Here is a 22,056-nt window from a genome sequence, read left to right as displayed (position 1 = left end):
AGGAAGGAATTTCCAAGGGCAACAAATTCAATCCATATTTGAGAAATTCCATCTCTATCATCCCTTAACAAGTTGATGTACCATTTTATGTAGAGTTTTCTCTGTATCTGGAATGTGTGATCTCCTTGGCCTTACCTTGTTGAATTCCCTGGCTTTCTTCAGAAAGCAGTCTTTCCCCAACCTTCCATTGTTACCACTTTCTCTCTCATGAAATTACTTTGTAGTTGCATATAATTAATTCTGTTCTTCTCTAGAATATGAGTTCTTTGAGGGTAAGCCATACCTAGCACAGTGCCTATTGCATAGTAGATTTAGAATAATAATGCTACAGAAATATGGGCCATGAGATACTTGTTCATTGCATAGACTCATATTTTCAGAGGAGAAGAAATTAATTTACCATTTAAACAATGTACACAGTAAGAAGAAAGTAGCCTAAGAAGTGATCTTTATTAAGGAGTGCCAATTTTTTGATGGTTCTCAGATTCTCTAAGAATGTGGCAAAGATGAAAGCAAATGCTGTCTGTGTTATCAGTGAACCAAGTGAGGCATCGAAAGTGACTTTTTCCCAGATCATCTGGACCTTCATCAAGCTAGAGGCAACAGGAAAGTAAATTATTTCTCCTCTGTCTCATGTTCTTGGAGGCCCTAAAACATACTAGTGCCTGCCAGATTTAAGAGTCCACAATCTAGAGGGATGTCAAGAGCTCAGTCTATAAGAAATTAAGTTGAGTTTCAGATGGACCTGGAAATCCCCAGTCATCAGACTGGAATTTTTCAAGAAAAAACCATGGTTTTGCTTAGTGTAGCTAAAATTCCAAATAGCAAAAGTATTTTTCCATGAAGATCCTGGACAAACAGCAAGAATAATAATAAAAGGGTTACATAACTCTTTTCAAACCAGGATATTGAAGCTTACCAAAGGCCTTTTTATTTAAGGTCTAAAGTATGATCAGAGACTGAAATGCTGTGTGACTTTTGAAGTATCTAGCTCTGAAAAACTCAATTCCATTTACTTTGAACATGAAAAGGCCTCTACTTTTGAGACCTTCCTATTGAAGCCTTTTAAGAGTAAAAGTCTGTAAATTTGTTCAACATAGCTATGTCTTGGAGCTGCCCTTTCTCATTTTACTGAGAGTTTCTTTGATATACTTTCTATTGGCTACATCTATCCATCTAACCTCGCTTTCCTTAAATAGGTTGGTCTTATGCAGATTGGTAGGTGTTTTTTTTATTCCCTATTTTAGCTAGTTACCTTTTTTTAAAAAAAATTTGAATCATTAAAAAAGTTGACTTAAAAATATTAAAAATTTAAAAAGTACGTCATCTTTTATTGGCCATGTAACGTTTATGAGTTTATATAAAATGGACATAGCATATACCCTCCTTACTGGCCTCAATGGATTGTTGTTATGATCTAATTTGTGAAGATACTTTGTAAGTATGGAAAGCATTGTTCAGGTCTGAGTGGTAGCTGTTTTTAGTCAGTGGTCTTATTTTAGAACTTGTTAATATTTATCATTTTTAATATTTATAAGTTTAAAACTAATGTTAAATGAAATGATTTAACTAGACAAATTTACATGTATCTTTCTTTCTTCCTCCCTCTGCTTGCCATCGCCCCTACCCCTTCCCCAAGGTGACTTTTTTTTTTTTTTTTTTAGGTTTTTGCTAGGCAATGGGGTTAAGTGGCTTGCCCAAGCCTGCACAGTTAGGTAATTATTAAGTGTCTAAGGTTGGATTTGCACTCAGGTACTCCTGACTCCAGGGCCAGAGCTCTATCCACTGTGCCACCGAGCTGCCTGCCCCCCCCCCCCCAAGGTGACTTTCTTCAGGCTTTATGGTGGAACAGACCTTATGGGAATTAAGCAATGAGCCAAGGAATAGAAATTACATTCAACTACATTGAACCTCCTGTAAGGAGGTTCATACAGGAGTGTGACCAGTGTGCAAGAAACCATAAATCATGGGAGACTTCTAGGTAAAGCTTCAGTAGGGATCTGGGATGTTGTCCTTCTTCCCCTTTGATTTAATTCCCTTCTACAGGAGGCCTTTCATAATTTCTATCCTCTCTCCCCACCTTTCCCTCTGATTTAGAGGAATTTAGATTTATATTGGATGTACATGGTCATTTGCTTATCATCTCCATTGGAATGTGGATTCTGTGAGGGCAGAGACTGTTTTCTCCTTATCCAGCTTACTTAGTATTTGTGAATACTTCTTAAATGCTTTGTGATTGAAGGGTGCAATGAAAAGAAACTTGCGTTTTTTTTTCATTAGAAGACCAGTGTTCAAATCTTGGCTCTGCCACTTTCTATGTCTGTGTCCTACAGCAAGTCACTTTTGTTTCTGGATCCCATTTTCCTCATCTGTAACAAGAAGGGGTTGAACTAGAGGGTCTGTAAAGTCTTTTAAAAGCTCTAAAACACTACGTTCCATTTGGGAACACTGGGCTCTTTTCCCTTCTCCATTCTTTCTTGGTGACCTCACCAGCTTCCATGGTTTTCTTCAGAAAGTAGGATTTGAGCTGATCTTAAAGAAAGTGAGGGAAGCTGGAAGTCAAGGGGTAGGGAAAAGAAGTCAGGCATGAGAAGCAGCTGTAAAAACGTATGAATTACTGTGTTGGAGCAACAGCAAGTGTAACTCATTCATAGATTTTGTGGAGAGGGAAGAAAAATGTAGGACTGGAAAATTTAGAAGGGGCCCGACTCTGAACAACTTTAAAAACCAAACTGAGGGTTTTCCATTTGGTTCTGGTAGCAATAGGGAGCCAGGGGGATGTATTGAGTTAAGGGGAAGGGGTGACATGATTCAACCTGCACTTGAGAAAAATCGTTTAGCTGTTGAGTGGGAAATGGATTGGAATGAGGAAAAACTGAAGCACAGACACCAATTAGGAGATTATTGTAATAGTCTGGTGCGGGGAGGGCCTGAGCTCATGGAGAGAAATCAAATTTGAGAGATTTTGAAAAGATTGGAAGGACAGGATTGGACAGCAGTTTGGATATGTATGTTGAGGTTAAGGATGATACAGAAATGGTGAGCCTAAGTAACTGGGAAAATGGTGGGACCTTCTATAGTAACAGAAAAGTCGAGAAGAGGAAAATTTGGGGGAAAAGATAATGAGTTATATTTGTATGTTTGAGTTAGAGATGGCAATATCCTGAAACTCAGGAGAGAGATTGGGACTGGATCTATACATAGGAGATCATCTGCCTAAAGATGATAGTTGAATTCATGGGAGTGAATGAGTTCAGGAAGTGAGATAGAGGAGGGGCTCTTCATGTCGAGTTTACCGTGGGTAGATTTTAGGGAGACTGTGAACATGAGTAGGAAAAATTAGATCTTTGCTTCAAACGAATTGATTTCCTTTTGTAGTCTTGTGTAGTTTTTTTTAACTTAAAAATGTTATTCTGAGAAAGAGTGTATACATAGACTTCACCAGATGACTAAAGGGCCATCCATGTGACACCAGAAGTAAGAATTCTTTGTAGAGAGGGAGAAAAGAAGATGATCTAAGACAAAGATTCTGAGTGATGCGGGAAGTTATGGACATTGGAGATGTAATTAGAAACAAATTTTGTGGAAGGAAAAAATATTGTTTGTGTCTATCTGGGAACTCCTTCTTGTTCAAAGTGACTCCATTGTTAAATGTGAATTATTCAAGATGGGGGTTCGTTCTCCTTCTTCCAGCTTCTGATTTCTAGTCTACCTGATCTTGGCCATTGATGGGTCAAGCTTGCACTGGTGTGATAGGAAATGATGTGTTAGACTTAGAGGTCAATCACCTTGGTATGGGAAAGACCAGCATGTAGTTTGCCTGTTGGAGAATACCTGGAGTCAGGTGCTAGACCACTCCCTAAGTGCCACCCTTGTTCAACCCACTACAGAATGAGTTGGACCAGAAAAGAAGCTACTCTCTCTCTCCCTCCCCTTCACCCTACTTTCACCCTGCAAGGATGAAGATCTCTCTCTCTCTCTCTCTGTGCTACCTGTCCCTGATCAGCTCATCTGGCTATTTTCCTTCAGGCACCTGGTCTGGTCCTTTGCTATTTAACCTGTCCTCTAGATGCTGCTCCTTCTCCAGAAGAAAAAAAATGTTTTTAATCTCTCACTTTTGCAGGCTTGTATAATAAATCCTGAGTGGTTTTAAAACTCCAGGGCCAGGAGTACCTGGGTTCAAATCTGGTCTTAAAGATTGCATAGCTGTGTGGCCTTGGGCAAGCCACTTAACCCTGTTTGCCTTGCAAAAACCTAAAAAAACAAACTCCAGGGCTGTATGTGAATTCTTTCTCTTTCAAGACTTCAATCTTTAGTTGCCTATACCAATCCCCCACAACACAAGGATACCTCCAATTTGTGGGCATGACCTAGCCTGCCCATGACCACACAGCCAATGGGGACTGAATTTGAGGTCAGCCTCCCCAAGTATATAATGAGCACTTGTCTTTTCGAATTCTGAAGTCTATGATTCTAGGCACCTATTGACTCTATTTTTGAGCTTACCTCAACAATTTGAAGTTGATATGATTCTTCTGGGTTATTTGTGACCCATATTATATACAAAAGATATGAATACAGATGTGGCATTGATCTACTTAACTACAACTTTTCACAGTTTTTAAAAAATGAGATTTTAAAGAATGGGATGAGATACAGTTGGCACAATAAATGTTCATTCACAGTTTTCTTTTGTTTTTTTATAGACAGGGCAGAGGATGGAATCAGATTATGTAAAATTGTTTTCCAGTCCCTCTCTCCTCCTACACCACTCCCCATCCTTGACCTTGGCCTCTGAAATACAAGCTTCCATGGCATGTAAATAGGCATGGAAGGTTTGGTTGGCAGCTTAACACTGAAAATTCCACTTCATTTAAAAATGCCATCATCACAACTTAGCCAAAACAGTCCCTCTGCTGCCTACTGTGCCTTATTGATCCTCCTGAGAATTTGTGAATCACTAAAGTTCCTGGCCAAGTGGGACAGGATCTTACTTGTTTTTGTCCCAAAATGACTCTTTCCCATTTCCCCAATGCTTTGCAAATAGTAGGTAGTTAAAAAGTGTGCTGGAAAGAACCCAGACATGAAATTAGGAGACTTGAATTTTCATCCTTACTCTGCCACTTAATGGCAAGATTGGGCAAGTAAAACATTAACTTTTGCACCTCAGTTTCCTCATCTGTAAAATACATCTAATGATTCTTCTACTCCCCATTCACAGAATTGATGTGGATAAACTGCTTTGTAAATTTTCAAACATTAAGTCACAACTTTTCCTAGGGGGAAGAGTCAGTAACCAAACAATGAATAGAGGAGCACATAGAATTTAAAATACACCATTTAGATTATATTAAATTAAAAAAAAATTTGTTTGGTGAAATAAATAAAATTAGAATAATATGAGATATCTTTCAGTGTGGGAAATGTTTGCATCAAGTATCACTGAGATAAAATATCAAATATAAAATCCTCTATTTGGCATTCAAAGGCCTTCATGACCTGATCCCTTAATACCTTGCTAGTCTTTTTCTAATTGATATTTTATTTTATTTTTTCAATATTTTTCAGCATTCATCCATTTTCAAATTTCTAAGTTACATATTTTTCTACCACCCTCTCTTCCCTCCCCTCTCCCCTTGGTGGTGAACAGTCTGATAAAAGTTGTACACTTGCATTTTTATTCACATATTTGCATATTAAATGTAAAATAATGTGCATATACAACTTGTGAAACAGAAATTAGGACTAAGGGAAAAGAAAGAGACATGAGATCGGAAGGAAAAACATAAGAGAAGTTTTAAAAAAAAGTGAACATAGTATACATTCAGATTCTGTGATTTGGTTTCATTTTTTTCTCTGGATGTGGATAGCATTGCCCATAACAGGGCTCTCAGAGCTTCTCTTGATCTCTGAACTGCTTGGAGAAACTGTATCCATCATCTATCTTTTCTAGTCTTGTTCTACCTTATTCTATTTCAATACAGTGATATCTTTGCTGTTCCTTGTACACTACATTCCATTTTCCAATATTTTCACCAACTGTCCCTTGTGCCTAAAAATCTCTGCCTCTTCATCTCTGCTTCCTGACTTTTCCAACTTCCTTCAAGTCCCAGTTAAAAATTCCCCTTCTCTAAGAAGCCTTTCCCAATCCACCCTAGTGGCTTTCTCTTTGTGATTATCTCTGAGTTATCTTGATTATTATATCTTGTTTGTACATAATTGTCTCCCCCTTTAGACTGTGATTTCCTCTAGAACAAAACTGGGGTTTTAGTTTTTCTTTGTATTCCCAACACTTATTACAGATAGATGCTTAATAATTGCTCATTGGCTTGAATCCCCTATAATTCTGATAAAATTTATAGTAATTTGACCTAAATACATAACACCAAGAAACATCTACAGGACATAGTAGTCAAATAAATAAATATCACAAAACAATTCCAAGCTATTTGAAACCATGTTCAAAATCCTCACCAATATGAAAAATGCAAATTAAAATAACAAGTTATATTTCATGCTCCACAAATTGGCAAAAATGACAAAAAAAACCCCAGAAACAGTTAATGTTAGAGAAGCTCTGGGGAGAGAGGTACTCTAATATGCTGTTGGACTATGAATTGGGATTTTGTGAGAAAAGTAACTAAACTGTCCAGACTCTTTGACCTTTCAATTACATTATTGATCATATAGTATGGTGATCAAAGGTTGAAAGAAAGGTTCAAAAAGTGCCAAAATATTCACATAGTGCTCTTTGTGATAGCAAAGTAGTGGAAATAGTGGATGTCCATCACTGAGGAATTGTTGGGAAACCTGACTTGCAATAATGTAGTGATATATTATTGTTCAGTAAACAAGGATGAACATGAAGAAGTTGGAGAAGCATGAGAATCTTTGCATGTTTAAGAATGAAATAAACAGGATTGTCAAGAGAAGAGTGTATGTATGTGTGGACGATAATCACATACATGTGTGGATGATAATCACATACATTCAAAGATCAGTAAAAGAAAGCCCAAAATCCAGTAAATTTTCCAGGAGAATTGATCATTAAATGAGCTCCCCCCTCCCCCTCTTTCTTTTTCTATGGTACAACATGGCTATACCTTGGTAAACCATCTCAGCAGATAGGCTAAAACAGTTTGAGGGTAGACAGACCTCAGATTTATTGATGAGTTAGGGGATATCTACCCCAAACAGGTGAAGACTTTCTCCAGTGGAATGAGCAGATGGAACAATTGTTCCAGAATCCATGAAGGCAACTGAAGCAGGTAGAGCCCTTAGAGCTTGGTCAGACATCAAAGCCCCAAGGTCATGCATTGCATCCTGAGCAATTGCACCTGTCATGTTGACTTCTGTCCTGCCACTGAACTTTGATGACTCAGGGAGAGAGAGAGTGAGGCCAATGACTTTACAACTTTATTTCATTTAAATCCAATTCATACATGAGTAGAGACATCACCTGTGATGTCTTGGGTTCTCTTCAAAAATGAAGGACAAACAAGCAGCAACAATGGAATGGACTTGATTAAAATTTTGTATACATTGTCAGATTTGTTTATATTATAAATGGTGCTTCTGCTGAGTTGTGTTTCTTTTTTACATCATTTTAATCTGAAGGAGGAGGAAGAACAAGAAGTGGAAAAAGAACATTTCCCCCTTAAAAATGACTGTGATATAAAAAGAGAAAGAATCAGGAATATTTTAAAAACCATAGGAACATGAACTTATAGTCACAGTCATCAAATATTTTCTTACTAAATTCCAAAACTTATATCATACCTAATTACATGTTTTAACTTCCCTAATAGTCATTTGAGGGTTCCTGAAGCTATGAAATTCATAGAATTTAGAAATATCAGAACTGGAAAAGCCATATCTCAGAAAGAGATCATCCAGTTGTATTCCATCATTTTCCAAATGGGAACTCTATGGCCCAGGGAAGTGTTGGAATTTTACTCAAAGCCATTCATCTAGCCAGTGATGGATATTGGTCTGGAACCCAGGACTATCAGTGGGAAGTCTTGTCTTTCCTTTAATGCCTTATCTTTCTTCTGAGAACCTTAAACCATCTCAGAATTGTATTTGGTTCTCTCTTATCCCCTTGTCTATATGTAGAATATGTTTAAAGTCTATATAATTTTTTTTACCCTGTTTCATTGTATAGGCTCTGATTTCAAGTTTCTTGAAGCTAAACTTTTAGTTTCATTTTTCTTTCTGTATGGATAAAATAGAAGGCACAGGATGTGAGCTTATTCTTTTTCCCATCTTCATGTCAAAATCCCTTGATTCCATGCCATTCCTCCTTTCTGACATTCTGTGATAAAAAAGGCCTTTCTCCCTCTCAAAGCCAAGTCTGATATTTTTGTCATGACCCCCTGTCTTCTCTAGGAGATTGACTTTTCAATTATTCCCCCACTCTCGAATTTTCATTCTCTTCCTGCCTACTGGTTCCCTGTCTACTATCTTCAGATATCTAAGTTTTGTAGATCCTTAAGTTATTGCTAGACTCAACCATTCCCTCTACCTTTTGAAACTTTAATCACTTTTCCAGCTAAATTTTGAAAAAGCTTTCTCCCTTTAAAATAACTCCTTCCCCCATTTAGATCTAGATTACAATTAAATCACTCAACTCACATTGCTCTTTCCAAACTACCAGTGATCTTTTTTTTATATATTTTATTTTATTTTTCAATTCTCATTTTGTACAAATTTTTTTTACATTAATAAAATATTCTTGTGTAAGAGTAAATAAAATACCCCTCCCCCCATGAATATAGACTTGCTTGGTTGATAAAGTAAAGGGGAGAGAAAAAAATTAAAATTAAAAAAATAATAATAGTAATAATTGTAGGTATGGCCAGGTGGCACAATGGATCAGCCCTGGAGCCACGAGCACCTGAGCCCACATCCAGCCCCATAGACCCAACAATCACCCAGCCATGTGACATGCAAGCCACCCGATCCCCACTGCCCTGCAAAAACCAAAAAGAAGGGAAAAAAAGACCCAAAATAAAATAAAATAGTAATCATAGTAAGGGTGGCTGGGTGGCAGACAGAGCATAGGCCCCTGAGCCAGGAGGACCCAGGTCCAAATCCGGCCTCAGACACCCAAAGATCACCCTGCTATGTGGCCCCAGGCAGGCCATCCAGCCCCATTTGCCCTGCACCCTCCCCCAAATAATAATAGTAAAAAATGTGCTTCAGTCTTTGTTCTAACACCAACAACTCTGTCATAGGTGGATCGCATTCTTTATGGTAAGACCATCGCAAAAGTTGCTTCCATAGTTTTCCACCATTGCCATTGCTGATCGCAACTCCCTCCTTTCTTATTTCTCCACTATCATGTACTCTATTTTCTCTCTCCTTTCACTCTGACTCTGCTGTAGGGTCACTGAGTGGCACAGCAGACAGATCCCTGGTCCTGGGGCCAAGAGGCCCTGAGCCCCCATACCACCCCTTAGGCCCAGAATCCACCTGGCCCCATGGTCCTGGACAGGCCTTCCAATCCCAGCCCCTTGCAAGAAGTAAAAAAGAAAATGTGTTATATCTGACCACTCTCCCCCCATGGTCCATCCTCTCCTCCTTTATTCACATCCCCACTCCTTCTCCCTGCTCCCCCCTCCTTCTTACTCCAGTTGTCTATACCCCATTGAGTATATATGCTGTTTCCTCTCCTAGCCATCTCTGATGAGAGCAAAGGTTCCCTCATTCCCCCTTGCCTCCCCCCTTCCATATCATTGCAATAACTCATTGTAATAAAAAAATCTTATATGAAATATCTTGGCCTATTGCCCCTCTCCTTTTTCTTTCTCCCATTACATTTCCCTTTTTTTCTATTGATTCCATTTTTACACCATATTTTATCTTCGAATTCAGCTTTCTCCTGTGCTTCAACTATAAAAGCTTCCTCTACCTGCTCTATTTACTGAGAAGGTTCATATGAGTTTTATCAGTGTCATTTTTCTGTGCAGGAATACATGCAGTTCATCCTTATTAAGTCCCTCATATTTCCCCCCCTCTCCTCCAATCTCCATGCTTCACCTGAGTCCTGTATCTGAAGATCAAACCTTCTGTTCAGCTCTGGCCATTCCAAAAGGAACCTTTGACATTCCCCTGGTTCATTGAAAGTCCATCTTTTTCCCTGGAAGAGGACATTCAGCCTTGCTGGGTAGTTCATTCTTGGCTGCATTCTAAGCTCTCTTGCCTTCCGGTATATTGTATTCCAAGCCCTACGAGCTTCCAATGTAGCTGCTGCTAAGTCCTGTGTGATCCTGACTGCAGCTCCACGATATTTGAACTGTGTCCTTCTGGCTGCTTGTAATATTTTCTCTTTGACTTGGGAGTTCTGGAACTTGGCTATAACATTCCTAAGGGTTGTTTTTTTGGGTTCTCTTTCTTGGGGAGATCGGTGGATTCTCTCTGCTTCTAGAATATCAGGGCAATTTTCCTGTAGTAATTCTTCGAAATTGATGTCAAGGCTCTTTTCCTGATCATGACTTTCAGGTATTCCAATAATTTTTAAATTATCATTCCTAAGTGTGTTTTCCATATCAGTTGTTTTTTCAATGAGATATTTCACATTTTCTTCTAATTTTTCATTCTTTTGGTTTTGAAGTATCAATTCCTGATTTCTGGTAAATTCATCCATCTCCCTGAATTCTGTTCTTTGTCTGAAGGATTTGTTCTCCTCAGAGAGTTTTCTTATCTCTTTTTCCATCTGGCCAATTTTGCTTTTTAAATCATTCTTCTCCTCAGTAACTTTTTGAACTGTTTTATCCATTTGCCCTAAGCTGGTTTTTAGCATGCAATTTTCTTCAGCATTTTTTTGGATTTCCTTGACTAAGCTGCTGACTTCATTTTCATGTTTTTCCTGCATCTCTCCTTTCTTTTCCCAGTTTTTCTTCCAACTCCCTCATTTGATTTTCAAAGTCTTTTTTGAGCTCGTTCATAGCCTGAGTCCAATTTCTGTTTTTCTTGGAGTCTTTAGATGCAGGAGCTTGTGCTTCCTCATCTTCAGACTGAGTATTTTGATCCTTCTTGGGCTCATTTGCAAAATATTTCTCAATAGTCTTCCTCTTGTTTCTCTGCTTGCTCATTTTCCCAGCCTGGGCCTGGTTTTGGGGTGCTTCCTGAGCTTTTGGGACACTCCCACAAGGGTCTCAGTGTGTGAGGCTCTGTCCTCCCTCCTGGTCTGTGGATGACCATAAGCGCCCCCCCCCCCTCTGCCACGGGGCCGAGGTGGGGGGGCCTAGACTGGGATTAGGATCTGAATGTGGTCAGAGCCCCAGAGTCCTGTTCCAGGGGTAGAGGACAGAGCTCTGCAGTGATCCCTTTTTAACAACAAATTAAATTTTTTTTTTTATTTAAGACAACAGAGTTACGTGACTTGCTCAAGGTCACACAACTAGGCAATTATTAAGTGTCTGAGGCTGGATTTGAAATCAGATCCTTCTGACTCCAGAACTAGTGCTCTATCTACTGCACCACCTAGCTGCACCTTCCAATGATCTCTTGACTATTAAATTGAATGGTCCTTTCTCAGACCTCACCATTCTTTACTTCTTTGCTGAATTTGACTCTATTAATAGACAACCTGCTTTCTCCTGAATTCTTTCTTCTCTAGGTTTTTGTCCTACTATTCTCCGTTGGTTCTCTTCCTGTCTTCCAGATCATTACTTCTCAGGCTCTTTTTCTGGATCATTATCCATGTCATATCCATTAACTGTGATTGTACCCCGAGTCTCCACACCTGGCCTTTCCTTCTCTCTCATAGGACCTTCTGTTTTGATATGACTTCATAATTTCCTTGGAATTATTAATAATTTGCATGAATATCACTCACAGATCTATACATCTACCCTTAACTTTCCCCACTTAGCTCCAGTCCTGTATCACTACCTGCCTACTGGACATTTTGGATGGAAAGCCAAACTCATCATATTCCAAACAGAATTAGTTTTCATTCCTGTGCTGTAATTTTCCTTCTTTTCAGTGACCACTGTTTCCCTAGTCTTCCATGTTCATAATCTCAACTCCAGTTGCCAAATCTCATCATTTCACAAAATAATCTCTCTCATCCCTTTCTCTTTTCTCCCATAACCATCCCTGTAGTTCAAAATCTTATCACTTCCCATTTAGACTTCTACAATAACCTCCTAATTTGTCCACCTGAATTTCTGTCTGCTCCAATCCATCCTCCACAACTGCCATTGTGATTTTCTTTAAGTGTAGATCGACATTGTTGCCACCTTATTCAATTGGCTCCAGTGGTTCCCCACTTACTGTAGGATAAAATATAAATTCCTTGATAGGACTTTTAAAGCTCTTCACAACTTGTCTCCCTTTTTTGTCAGCTTTTTGATATATTTCTTCCTTTTACATATTCAATTGTACAGTCATGGAGGTCTTCTCTCTGTGACTTTCACAGGGTGTTCTATTTCCTGTCTTTCTGTCTTGTTCAGTCATGCCTAGAACTCACTTCTTCTTTATTTCCATCTCAGAATTTTTTACTGCCTTTAAGAAATAACTCAAATATCATCTTTTAGATCAAGGGTGGGAAACTTTTTTCTGCCTCAGACCATTTGGATATTTGTAACATCATTCATGTGCCATACAAAATAATCATTTTTAAAATGAGTCTGCTGTATTTGGTCAAGCATTTATTAATTCACCCTGAAAAGTTCCTAGATTTATTGAATTTCAAGCCCTGCCTGCCTGCCTGCTTTGGCATCTCCAAACCAAATAATTCCAATGGCCTTATACAACCCTCCAACCAGATGTTCGCCACCTCTGTTCTATGTGAAGCTGTGCTTAATTCCCCCATCCATTAGTACCCTGCTTCCCTTATGAACTCTCTTCTAAAATACTTTGTATTTATTCCGTATATATAAGTAGATGCTTTCTCTCTCAATAGAATGTAAGATCCTTGAGAACAAGAACTGTTTTTTTTTTTGTCCTTGTAATTCCAGCATTAAAAACAGTACTCAGAATATCTTGGGTGTATAATAAAGCTTATTGGTTCTTTGAGTCTTAAAATGCTTCATATGTGCAATTAAGCACAAAATCAAGGAAATTGTCATTGAAGACATTTGCACTTCAAGTGAAAAATGTTTATCTGCCCAAAATGCATTCTGATTAGCCTCTCTCTGATTTGGCATGCTTGACTGGCCCCCAAGTGTGATGAAAGTCTGTAGGGAAATTTAAAGGAATTTATGATTAAAAACAAATGTAATTCTTTCCCCCCAATAAAAACTATTGCCCCCTTATAAAAATAAAGAAAAAGTTGAATCAGTAAAATAGTTTCATTTTTAAAGTCTCAAATTAATATTTTCTCTTAAATCTGGTACATACCATATAGAAAATCAGACTGACCAGATGGCAAGTATCTTTCTCAGTCATCTACTCTTGGCCTCACCACTCCATGTCAATGACTTTTTTATATTTGGACTATGAGTCTATTATCCGGCAGCTGTGTTGTTTCATAAAATATTTGAAATGTAGGAGAGAGTGAAGGTTCAGAGAGAGAAGGATGCATCAGCTTTTTTTTTTTTTTTTGGACTTCTATTTCCTTCCCAGGCTCTCTTCCTCATTGAGGTGACAGGCTCTGTACTTTTGACTCCTCCCCTTTCCTTCGCCTTGCCCCCCACTACCATTTAGATGAAAGAGTTTGTTCAGGTAGCTTGGAGGACAGTTCATATGTTGGTGTTGAGGAATGGTTCCTCCTGTTCCTGTTCCCTCTTCCACAGATATACCTTAAGTCCTCATCTGGCAGATATTTTAGTGCACTAGAGGCTCAGTAAGTGTTGATAACTTGGCATGTCAACTTGTCTTGTTCCATCCAAGTTCTGAAGAGCAGTTTGGAACATGGACAGCTCCGTTCTGCCTACTCTGATGTTTTGTCTGGTTCCCAGCCCATACTTCCATTAACACTTAACAAACCCCTCTATTCAGTTAAAAGCTTTTATGCTACTCAAATATGGCATATACTGGAGTTTAAGAAGATTCCCAAGTCAGTTTTTTGGGAAAGCTTAGTTTATTTTCTTTCTCAAAGGACTACAATAACCCCTTTCACACAAACCCTTTGTGGTATCTGTTGACAAAGTCGAAGTTATGAACTGCTTTTTTTTTTTAACCATTAGATGTCAGCCTAACATTTATAATAATATGATCAGTATAAACTTTGATTTTGTGCTTCTTTGACAGCTAAAGGAGAAGGGACAGTAAAGAGCTGCCATTTTGTAGTATTTCTGAAGGTTGAGTACTATTCCCTTAATTGAATTTTTGTCTTGATGTCAGTTGCTAAGCAACTGTGGAGACACGGCAAAATCAGTACAGCTAATTTGGTTCTGTTACAAATAAATTAACATCTCATATATTTACATAGATCTTGGGTTGCAATAGTTTACTCTAATACTCAGTTGAATTTCAAGGAACATTCCCAACTGAATGGTGTTGGGACTGATGTGCTTTGTCTTTTTAAATTTGTACTCCTTTTTGGAAAGGATAAAGTTACTGATAGTTGGAAGCTAATATTTCATTTTGTTTGATATGTAAATACAGATACCATCTATATATTTTATTTTCATTTTTATTTTCTATTATTTTTTTAGGTTTTTTGCAAGGCAAATGGGGTTAAGTGACTTGCCCAAGGCCACACAGCTAGGTAATTATTAAGTGTCTGAGACCGGATTTGAACCCAGGTACTCTGGACTCCAAGACTGGTGCTTTATCCACTACGCCACCTAGCCGCCCCAGATACCATCTATATAAAGGCTAATGTAAAAATTTTAATCATCTTTCATTGATGTCTTCTGTAGTTTACTTGTACAGATAGACTGATTCTCCTGTCCCACCCCACCCCAAAGCTAATTAAACAATTGACAAGTGTTTCCTGAGCACTTGTGAGCAAATGTATGTAAATAACTTTCTCATATCAGGAGTAATTAGTGAATGATTAGTGAAATAAAGCTGTATTTTTTTTCATTCAAGTTCATGGACTTCTTGAAGGTACAGTAGTAGGCTTTATCAGGGTTTTATCCTTCCCAACCTCACTTTTCCTCATCTTATAGATAAAGAAACTGAGGCCCATAAAGGTTATGACTTGTCCAAGGTTACCAGATTAATAGGTGACTTTGGCCATTGCTTTTATCTCCCTGGGACTCAGCTTCTTTGATGATTCTTATTCTTCTCTCACTCCCATGATTTGGGGGAGGATTGAAAAAGATAATTCAGGGGATATTTTAAAAGTCTTAAGTTGTCATTCAGATGTAAGATTTTTTTGACTCCTCCATGAACACTTGATGGTTTAGAAAAAAGATTAGCTGTCATGTCTCATGTTTTCTCAAGCAGATAAAAATATTTATATTTCTACTTTAGTAGCAGTAAAGGAAGGTACATCATACTACCTTAGAGATGGAAGGGATCATGGGATCATACAGTTAGAAGTTGAAAGAGACAGTCTGGTTCTCTCATTTTACAGTTGATAAATTTGAGACTCAGAGAGAAGTGGCCTCATCATTGAAGCTAGAGACCATCTATGTTTCTTGACATCTTTATACTCACTGTTTCCTTCTTAAAGGAGAAATTATTTTTATTGTTGTTTTGAATATTTTTCTTTTTCATTTCATGTTTTTACTTGGGGTTAACTTAAAGACATCATCTGGTTGAAGGATCACTGGTGTCAAAGAAAAGAACCTTAGAGGCCATTAGTTCAACCCCACCACAGATGAGGAAACTGAGTCCCGGAGGAAGTAAAGGGTTTTATGTGGGGTCATAAAGGTTTTAATTGGCAGAAAGAGGATCTGAATTCAGTTCCTCAACCTCTAAATACAGCACTTATCCTACTACAGCATGTTAAATGATACCTGAGGTAGTGGGATGTTGATGAAGGGATAATGGATCAGTCATTCTCTAATCATGGCCCTGCTATTCACCAAGTGTGAGACCTTGACTATACAGTTGGACCTTTTTCCCTCCCCTTTTTTGTAAGGCAGTGGGGTTCAGTGACTTGCCCAAGCTCACACAGATAGGTAATTATAAAATGTCTGAGACCAGATTTAAACTCAGGTCCTCCTGACTCCAGGGCTGGTGCTGTGTCCACTGCGCCACTTTAGTTGCCCCATTTGAACCTTTCTGGTACTCATTTGCTCATCTCTAAAATATGAGAGTTACATTAAATGGTCTGTGCTATTTCTTCTCCTATCTCTAAGGTTCCAGGATTCCAGTCAGTTTTTATAAAATAGTGCCATTAGCTGATTATTTTAATTTTGTATATGTCCCATTACTTGCTCTTCCCACCCTCCTTCTGATTTCTTGGAAGATATTCTTGATGTCTGTTGTGTGGATTTAGCTTAGTTAAGAGTAATAGTGTCCAAGTTAGGGTTGGGAACTTATGGAGGGGCTCTCAAGATGAGATTTAATCAATCAAAAAAGGGGTGAATGGATGGGTTGCATGATTGTACTTGTGGGAGCCATCTTCAATATGGTCACATCTATATGCATCCTTAGACACCAAAGTTCTTCAGACCATTCCTATCCTTTTCTGTTCAAGTTCCTAACCCATTGTCCTTCCTTTTACTTAATAGGCATCCCAGGCTTAGGGCATTCATAATATAACCACTTCCTAGGTATTGCTGCCACCCTCTGTGAAAGGTGCCTTTAGGGCAATCTTCCCCACTTCCTGCATATAAAGTCTCTATTCCTCTCTCCCTCCCTCCATTGAGCAATAAAAATGTATTTAACCATGTTCCAGATATTGTGTTAGATAGTGAGGCTAAAAAAGGGACAAAAGGTAATCTCTGCTTTCAAGGAACTCATAACCTAATTGGGGAGACAATAACAAAACAAATATATATGAACAAATTATATACAGGATAAATAGGAAATAATTAGCAAAGGGAAGTCACTAAAATTAAGAGGGACTGGGAAGGGTTTTCTGTAGAAGATGAGATTTTTTTTAGTTGGAACTTCAAGCCTGAGATGCCAATAGGTAGGGTTGAGGAGGGGGTAGTGTTTCAGTCATGGGAGATGGGAGATATCCAAAGAAATTGCCTAGGACTGAAAGATGGAGTGTCTTATTCCTGAAACAGCCAAGAGACCAGTATCACTGGATAGAAGAGTATGTGATGAGGAATAAAGTGTAAGAAGACTGGAAAGGTAGGAACAATCTACATTATGAAGGACTTTATATGCTAAACAGAGGATTTTGTATTTGAACCTAGAAATGATGGGGAGCCAGTCGAATTTATTGAGTGGGAAACAACATGGTCAGATCTACACTTTAGGAAAATCATGATAATGACTAGGCTGACCCACCAGTATGCTATTAAAATAATTTAGGTGTGAGGCGATGAGAAGGAGAGAGAGAGAGAGAGAGGAAATGAGGATCACACTGAGACTGTAAGTTACCAAAAAGTTAAGAGGTGGGCAAGACGGAAGGGGTAAAGATTATTGAGTTGCTTTGGGTTTATTGAGTTTAAGATGCTAGTGGATGTGTCCAAAAAAGGAATTGGGAATGTGAAAGGAGACAGCAACAAAGTTTGGGCAGATAGATTTGAGAATCTACAGCATAGAGATAAGGCATGGAACTGGATGAGATCACCCAGTGAAGTAGTATCAAGTGAAGAGGCCCCAGGACAGAACCCTCAGGGACACCTGTGAAGGCAGTGAAGGTGGAAGTGATATAAAACTGAGGCTTGGCTGGGTGTAATGGGTGAAATGATAAGGAAGCGGGAGATTCAAGAGAAGAGAGCAATACAGAGTTAAATTGGGACAACACACGTTCTTTATGGGGAAAAGAAAGTGGCAAGTGCAGTGGGGATGGCTTGGGAGAAAACCGAAAAGTTAAGGGATCAGAGGTCAGCATCGACAAGGAGTAGGTTTTTGTTAGGGAAGGTAGAATGAGATTATGGTTAGAGAAGGGGATTTCAGAAGCTGCAAATGTGGAAGTGATACATTTGTGGCGGATGGCCGTCTTTGAAGCTGAGGTGGGGTGAAGGAGTAGGTCGGGGAAGTGAGTAGGTTGAGGAACTGAGTGGTTATAGGGTTTGAGGGAGAGTCAATGTGCATGTTGAAGTCCCTTAGTATGAGGGCAGGAACTGAGGAGAAAAAAATTGTCAGCTGTGTCCTAAAGTCGTTGAGGAAGGCAGAAGAGTGGCCTGGAGCTCTGTAGATAACAACTACCAGGACTTTGATTGGGGGTACAGATGGATTGCTAAAGGAGAATTTCCCAGTCTTTCATATAGAGAAAGGCAGGGAAGAAGCCTTTGTCTCCAGGCCAGCAATAAATGAGTTAGACCCCAAATCCCCCCTTTTCTTTTTGAGCAGACATGATACTTCATAATATGCACCTCACATTTTATTCTTTCTCTTTCCCCTCAGACTCTGCTCCCCTTCAGAACTTGAAGTTCCACCAAACCTTTCACCCAGTCAGCCTCAGTGGCCTCCTTAACCCCTCCCTTTCCCTCATCTCATCTTATTTCCACATACCAGTTGCAAATCTTGCCCTACCTTCTTAGAGCTTCTCTCACACTCATCCCCTCCTCTCCCTCATATGGCCTCTACCCTGCTTCAGGCCCTTAGTGCCTGCCCCTCCCGGACCATTGCAGCAGGCTTCAGGGCACTTCATTTCTCAGCTCTCACTTTATGTGCCCTGTCTGTTTGATTTGAGGTAGATTGGTGGCAAACTATTGGCTTTCTTTTTACTCCAGTATCAAATATGATTTAAGCTTTTTCTCATCATTTAAAAATTTATATTTTTTCAAGTTGTATAATATATATTATTTTATACAATTATTCACATGTATAATTTATTTTTCAAAAAAATAAATAAATACATATTGGGGTAATGTAATCAATTACTTTTTTAAATTAATAAAGACATGATAAAAAGTTTAGAGGTAACAGTTAAAAAATGGTACTAATGAGATGAAAACCACAGGGTTCATGTCTCTCTACTTGATTCGGTTAGCTTTAAAAAAAAATCGATTGATATTGATATCCTTTGTTTTTACATCACCTAGATTATCTGAACAAAGCCTTTGACTTTTCTCCCTCTGGTTTGAAACCTGACTGGCATGTACTATTGACCCAAAGGAAATTAGATCAAAAGATCTGCCGAGATGAGAGCAAATTCTTCATTGCTAATGGAAAAAGAAAGGTGTCTTATTGGCATCAACATCAGTGCATCTCTGACAAAAGATGGTGTTGTTACTTTGGGCATCAGTGACAGTGTGTCATCACTGTGTACGAGGGACGGCTTAATTGTTATGAACAAGGGGAAGAGTCAGAATGGAATTGCAGTCCTCTTACTTCACTTTGTTCCAATACAGCTCTGGACTGTGTCATTTATCTGGTTAAAATGTCTGAAGGATCTTGATAGTGCTTTTCTCAGAGGCCTCGACTTCCCTTTTTATTATTACTAATGACCAGATAGAAATCTTTAGACAGAACAGTGCTGATGGAATTAAAAAACGTAGTTTAGATTCCATTTCTCTGAACTCTTGAATGTTGGCATCCTGAAAATGTACTGCAAACCGTAAGCATTCACTGGTTTCAATTACAATTACAATTCAATTTCTATTACAATACAGATCAATCCTAATTATTTAAAAATATGAATATTAAAATATTCCACCAGAAACGCCTATGAAGGATCATTGGGTAGCAGACAGGATATGGATGATGTTGAATCCTGGACATTTTGATCTGAGTCTTGCTATCTGTGTGTCCCTGAGCCCCACAAGAGGTCACTGAACCTCTTGGAACTTCAGTCATTTCTCTGAGACTACAAATTATAGTTAGGCTGCATTCCCCAGGGAAGGGGAGTTCTCACACCAACAACATCCAAGGGCTCTGTGATGATTTATGAAGTATGAGATTTGATTTTATTACTTTGTAAAATACACAGTAATTAGCCTGGAGGTTCACAGTATTTTCTTGAGCTATAGGAGATCTGCTGAAACAGTAGATTCAAAAGAAGGTCTAATTAAAAATCACTTTATGTGCCTTGTCTGTTTGATTTGAGGTAGATTGGTGGCAAACTATATAATAATAAAAACTGATATTTATGTAGTGCTTTAAGGTTTCCCAGATGCTTTACAAATATTCTCTTATTCAATCCTCTCAACAACTCTATGAGCTAGGTGCTAGTGTTATTTCCTTCATACAGATGAGGCCACTGAGGCAGATTGAGGTGTAATCACTTGCCCAGGGTCATACAACTAATAAGTGACTGAGACTGGTTTTAATTTGGGTCATCCTAACTCCAGGTCAACTCTTTCCACCGTGCCACCCAGCTGTCCAGGATACAATATTAGACTCAGAGATACAAAGATCTGTGTTTAAATCCTCTCTCAAAAAAGTTAATGAAGCTCAGTTTCCTCATATGTAGAATAGGGATGATAGCATAAACATCAGAGGATTATTGCGAATATATGGGGAGCACTTTTCAAACCCAAAAGTACTATATAAATACTAGCTATTCCTACTATTATTAATCACTTTGCTAACATATTTACCAGTCTTGCTGTCATCATATTTATACTGGTAATTTCCTTAGTAGATTTCTCTTTTTTATACAACAAGAAGGTAGGCTAGGTGAGCCTTTCTAAATGATCTTAAATCCTAAGCAAGTCTATTCTAGAATAATTAAGCTTTGCCTTCTTTGGGTGGATAACCGAAGGAGATCCTCATTTCTAAGATTAAATGTTTTCAGAGACTTAATCAAAGAGATCCCCAATTTTAGTGTCTTTTAAACACTACTCTCCTAGACCATTCTTTAAAATGTGATTTGTTTTGTGAATGTTCAAATACACATGCAGCTTATTGCCCAAATTGAGGATATTATAAATATTTAGAGCTTGGTAGTGGTTAAAAAGAATTTATAGATGGCATTTTCTTCACCTCAATTTTCTCCTTTTCTGCCTCCCTTTTCCTTCTAGATTGCCTCTTTAAGCTATGTCCTATGAATCGATACTCTGCACAGAAACAGTTTTGGAAAGCTGCAAAGCCCGGTGCCAACAGCACGACAGATGCAGTACTACTCAACAAATTGCACGTATGTATCGAAGACAACGCAGCTATCATTTGTGATGCTCTCACATCTCCACATCTGGTCTCATTTTGATTTGATTGGTTCGGTGGTGGTAGGGTTGAATCTCTGTCCAACCCTGCCTGGGTGCACTCTGTTATTGTATATCATTTAATCAAGTGGTGAAGGGTTTTTTTTTTTTTTTTACCCTACCTACTCCCCATTTTCAAAAGGAAGATGGTTAATAGCCTTCATATGAACAGAAACTATGAAATTGTCCTTTCTAATGCAGCATGGGACTTCAGACTTTCAGGGCACGTTACTTGTATTGATTTTTCACTGGATTGAGAATCGGGAGACCTCAGCTTCCTTCTAGTCCTACCTTGCTGTGTTACCCTGGGCAAGTTGCTTAAGTTGCTTAACTAATCTGAACCTCACTTTCTCCATCTGCAAAATTGTGATGTAATATTTGCCCCTCCCACCTCCCAGGAATGCTCTTCTGACGAAAGACACCGCTATAAATCCAAGGTATTATCATATTATTGCCATTTGGGGCTTGGTGGTGATGTTCAGGATTATTGAATGGACTCAGTTGTTTTAGTGAAAGAGTTGACCCATCAAGGTCAAAGGTCCAATCTCTGCAAGGGTTAATTAGTTACCCTTCCCTTGTTCTTTGTCCAGATATTGCACTATTAACCCTGATTAATAATAACACTTGTATATGCTGTCAGTTCTAAATGGGGAGAGGGAAAAGATCAGCACAAATCTATCACCAAAAATATAAACAGTTTTTTAGCAGATGTCCAATTAGTTGGATCATTGGAGGCAGACCCAAATTCATTCTTTCGTCCTTTCCTTCTGTGATAAAAAATGCATTTAGTCTTGTGAGCACTTCTCAATTCCTAAATATTTCTTTTTATTTCCCATACCTCTCCTACATCCCCAATTAATGGCAGGGTGCCCATCTCTCAATCTCATTTTTTAACAAATCAAATAAAATATTTTTAGGACTCTTGTTAACATCAGTG

The 22,056-nt window shown here is 38.5% G+C and overlaps 1 protein-coding gene across 8 annotated transcripts in view; it reads left to right on the top strand.

Moving 5' to 3' along the window:
* The window catches only part of ITPR1 (inositol 1,4,5-trisphosphate receptor type 1), a 423,734-nt gene that overhangs the window by 163,228 nt on the left and 238,450 nt on the right, over positions 1 to 22,056 (top strand). For 4 of the 8 annotated variants that reach the window (XM_074198678.1, XM_074198679.1, XM_074198676.1 and 1 more), the window contains exons 4-5: positions 20,940 to 21,055; positions 21,518 to 21,556. In XM_074198678.1, coding sequence (XP_074054779.1) covers positions 20,940 to 21,055; positions 21,518 to 21,556 — 155 coding nt within the window. The remainder of the gene's footprint in view (positions 1 to 20,939; positions 21,056 to 21,517; positions 21,557 to 22,056) is intronic. The other 4 variants (XM_074198681.1, XM_074198677.1, XM_074198683.1 and 1 more) reach the window with 1 other exon arrangement.

This window comes from Macrotis lagotis, chromosome 8, assembly GCF_037893015.1.
Source record: "Macrotis lagotis isolate mMagLag1 chromosome 8, bilby.v1.9.chrom.fasta, whole genome shotgun sequence".
In the NCBI taxonomy this organism is placed as follows: domain Eukaryota; kingdom Metazoa; phylum Chordata; class Mammalia; order Peramelemorphia; family Peramelidae; genus Macrotis; species Macrotis lagotis.
The sequence above is the reverse complement of the archived record's forward strand: the minus strand, read 5'-3'. Positions and strand labels throughout refer to the sequence as shown.